This window comes from Arachis ipaensis, chromosome B09, assembly GCF_000816755.2.
Source record: "Arachis ipaensis cultivar K30076 chromosome B09, Araip1.1, whole genome shotgun sequence".
Taxonomy (NCBI): Eukaryota; Viridiplantae; Streptophyta; class Magnoliopsida; order Fabales; family Fabaceae; genus Arachis; species Arachis ipaensis.
In genome coordinates, this window is record NC_029793.2 from 35,875,137 (window position 1) to 35,877,863 (window position 2,727).

General features: G+C 31.1%; 2 protein-coding genes across 2 annotated transcripts in view; both read left to right on the plus strand.

Annotated features, from left to right (window-relative positions):
* Positions 1-218, plus strand: part of LOC107615398 (putative pectinesterase/pectinesterase inhibitor 28) — a 9,981-nt gene extending 9,763 nt beyond the window's left edge. Inside the window, exon 4 of the mRNA XM_021111845.1 lies at positions 136-218. Within this exon, the coding sequence (XP_020967504.1) occupies positions 136-218 (83 nt within the window). The remainder of the gene's footprint in view (positions 1-135) is intronic.
* LOC110266818 (probable pectinesterase/pectinesterase inhibitor 21) lies at positions 337-1,259 on the plus strand. The gene has a single exon (XM_021111846.1). The coding sequence runs from the start codon at positions 337-339 to the stop codon at positions 1,075-1,077; it is 741 nt and encodes a 246-aa protein (XP_020967505.1). The 3' UTR covers positions 1,078-1,259.

A 2,727-nucleotide genomic window follows, 5' to 3' on the forward strand; every position in this document is an offset into this window, starting at 1 on the left:
CTTTTATTAAATCAAAACCAAAATTAAAAAGAAAACTTGGTAGAAACAGAAACAAAACTCCGTTGACTCTTATATCTATTAAATCTCATGTATATCATCAAGCTAATATGGATGCAAGGATGCAAATTATGGCAGCAATTCAAGGAGATTACTTTATCGCCATCAACATGGGGTTTGAGAACTCTGCAGGTGCCCATAGCAGTAGCACCTTTTATTAAATCAAAACCAAAATTAAAAAGAAAACTTGGTAGAAACAGAAACAAAACTCCGTTGACTCTTATATCTATTAAATCTCATGTATATCATCAAGCTAATACCTAAGAATGGATGCAAATTATGGCAGCAATTCAAGGAGATTACTTTATCGCCATCAACATGGGGTTTGAGAACTCTGCAGGTGCCCATAAACATCAAGCAGTAGCAGTAAGGGTCCAAGCAGACAAGTCTATCTTTTACAAATGCTCGTTCGATGGCTACCAAGACACACTCTATGCTCACACCATGCGTCAATTCTACCGAGACTGCACCATCTCAGGTACCATCGATTTCATCTTCGGCGACGCCGTCACCGTCTTCCAAAACTGCACCTTCGTGGTCCGGAAGCCCATGCAGAACCAGCAATGCATCGTGACGGCGCAAGGCCGCAAGGAGAAGCACCAACCTTCAGGAATAGTAATCCACGGCGGCTCGATTGTGGCGGAGCCAGGAGAATCAAAGGACCACAAGAACGTGAAGTTCGATAGCAAGGCTTACTTAGCGCGTCCATGGAAGAATTACTCAAGGACGGTGTTCTTGCAAACATACATCGGAGATTTGATTGAACCCGAAGGGTACATGCCTTGGCAAGGGCCAGAAGGTAATACCGGCATGGATACTTGTTACTATGCAGAGTTCAATAACATTGGCCCTGGTTCAAATGCAACGAAGCGCGTGAAATGGCATGGTGTCAAGCACCTCACGGAAAAATCTGTAGGTGCTTTCTTCCCATCCAAGTTCTTCCATGGTGACGATTGGATTAGGTTTACTAAGGTTCCTTACTCCCCAGGCTTAACTAATTTCACGAAGCACAAAATTTAAAGGGCAATAGTGGTTAATTAATTATTACTTGTGCTTAGTCTTTTTGTATTTTTAATTAGTTTTTAGTCATCAGTGGAATGTAAAGGTTATTTTTATTTTCTAATTATTTGAGGGCCATATCCCTTAAATTGTAAATACTCATGTTATGTACGTAATATATTCTTGTAGGGTGTGTACTTTCACTTTTGGTGTGTGATCCCACTTTTAGGAATTTTATGCATGGTAGACTGATTACCAATCCCTCTTTAAATGTATTTTAAAGAAATGTGACAAAAATAGAAAATAATGTTAGGTAATCAATAATTTTTTGAAACAACATGAATAATTACTAATCAAATCAAAACACAATACATCTCTAAATTACCCACATAAATTTTAATAATAGAATAATTATCTGCACACCTAATAAAATAAATATCCGATACATCAATTATTCACATTGTTTAATATTTTTATTGTCTACCTATACTTTTTCTATGTTATTTAATTTCTTACTTGTTCTATGTCAAGCTCATGAATAACCGTAATCCTATACGAAGTTGGTCCCCATTCCAAATGCATATGTGAAGGATGTTGTGTCATAGAGAGTGAACTAAATTTGAAATATGACCTAAATCATGAGCAGCAGCATCCTATTATAGTTAGCAAAAGTGATATTTTCTAAATTCTAAACAAGAAAAAAAATCATAAATCCTTAACCTTACACCATAAATTAATTATAAAGTCTAAATTTTAAGATAAACTAATATTAACTAACTAAAAATGATTCTTTATATTTTCTTTACTTATACTATTTCTTCCTTTTTGTGGTTCACATTTATATAATTAGTTTCTAATTATGAATATTTTACAAAGAAAAAAGTTCAATAGCACTACCACAAAAAAGGAGTTTTATAAAAAATTATATTATTATATGACACGTGTGTAATGTGTCTTATTGTATTAATTTAATAAATATTTAATTAAACAATAAAATAAAAAAATTATATGATTATTTTTTAAATGTAACCAATTTGATAAAAGTTAATTTTTATGAAAAAAAATATCAAAATGCAGTCTTTTTTTCCTATTAATAAAGTCTTTTTTTTTATTGACCATCAATAACTTAATTGAAGAAAAAATTAAGAAAGTAAAAAAATGATAAAGTAAATTCTTTCTCATACCATTATCAATTTATCACCATGGATCAAGACTAGCTAGTAACTCTACTCTTTATTTCTATTTCTATTGTGAAAATCATAAATTTTAAAACTTTTTTCTTGTGATTAGTTTTATAATGTACACTAAAACTATATTAAACTAACATGTAGTATCAAAATTTTTAGATTGTGAAATTTATGATAGTCCATAAAAATGATATTTTTACTGCAAAATTGATATAGCATAACATCTGCAGTTATAAGAGTTTGTAACTATATTTTCAATTCATGTGATTTAGTGCATGATTGTTTAATGTATGGATATATATGATTATAATGGATAACCATGCTTGCACATATAAATGATCAACGCATGGCTATTATGTTGTGTTATTAGGGTGGTATATAAAATAACTAAATTATGATTAATCGGTTAAAAAATTATAACCATATTTTGGTCAACTATTTTAATAAAATAATTTTAAAAATTATATTCATAATATTAAAGAGT

What these genes read in the sequence shown, in the direction of transcription:
- LOC110266818 (XM_021111846.1), top strand. Translation starts at nt 337, where the DNA reads ATGGCAGCAATTCAAGGAGATTACTTTATCGCCATCAACATGGGGTTT.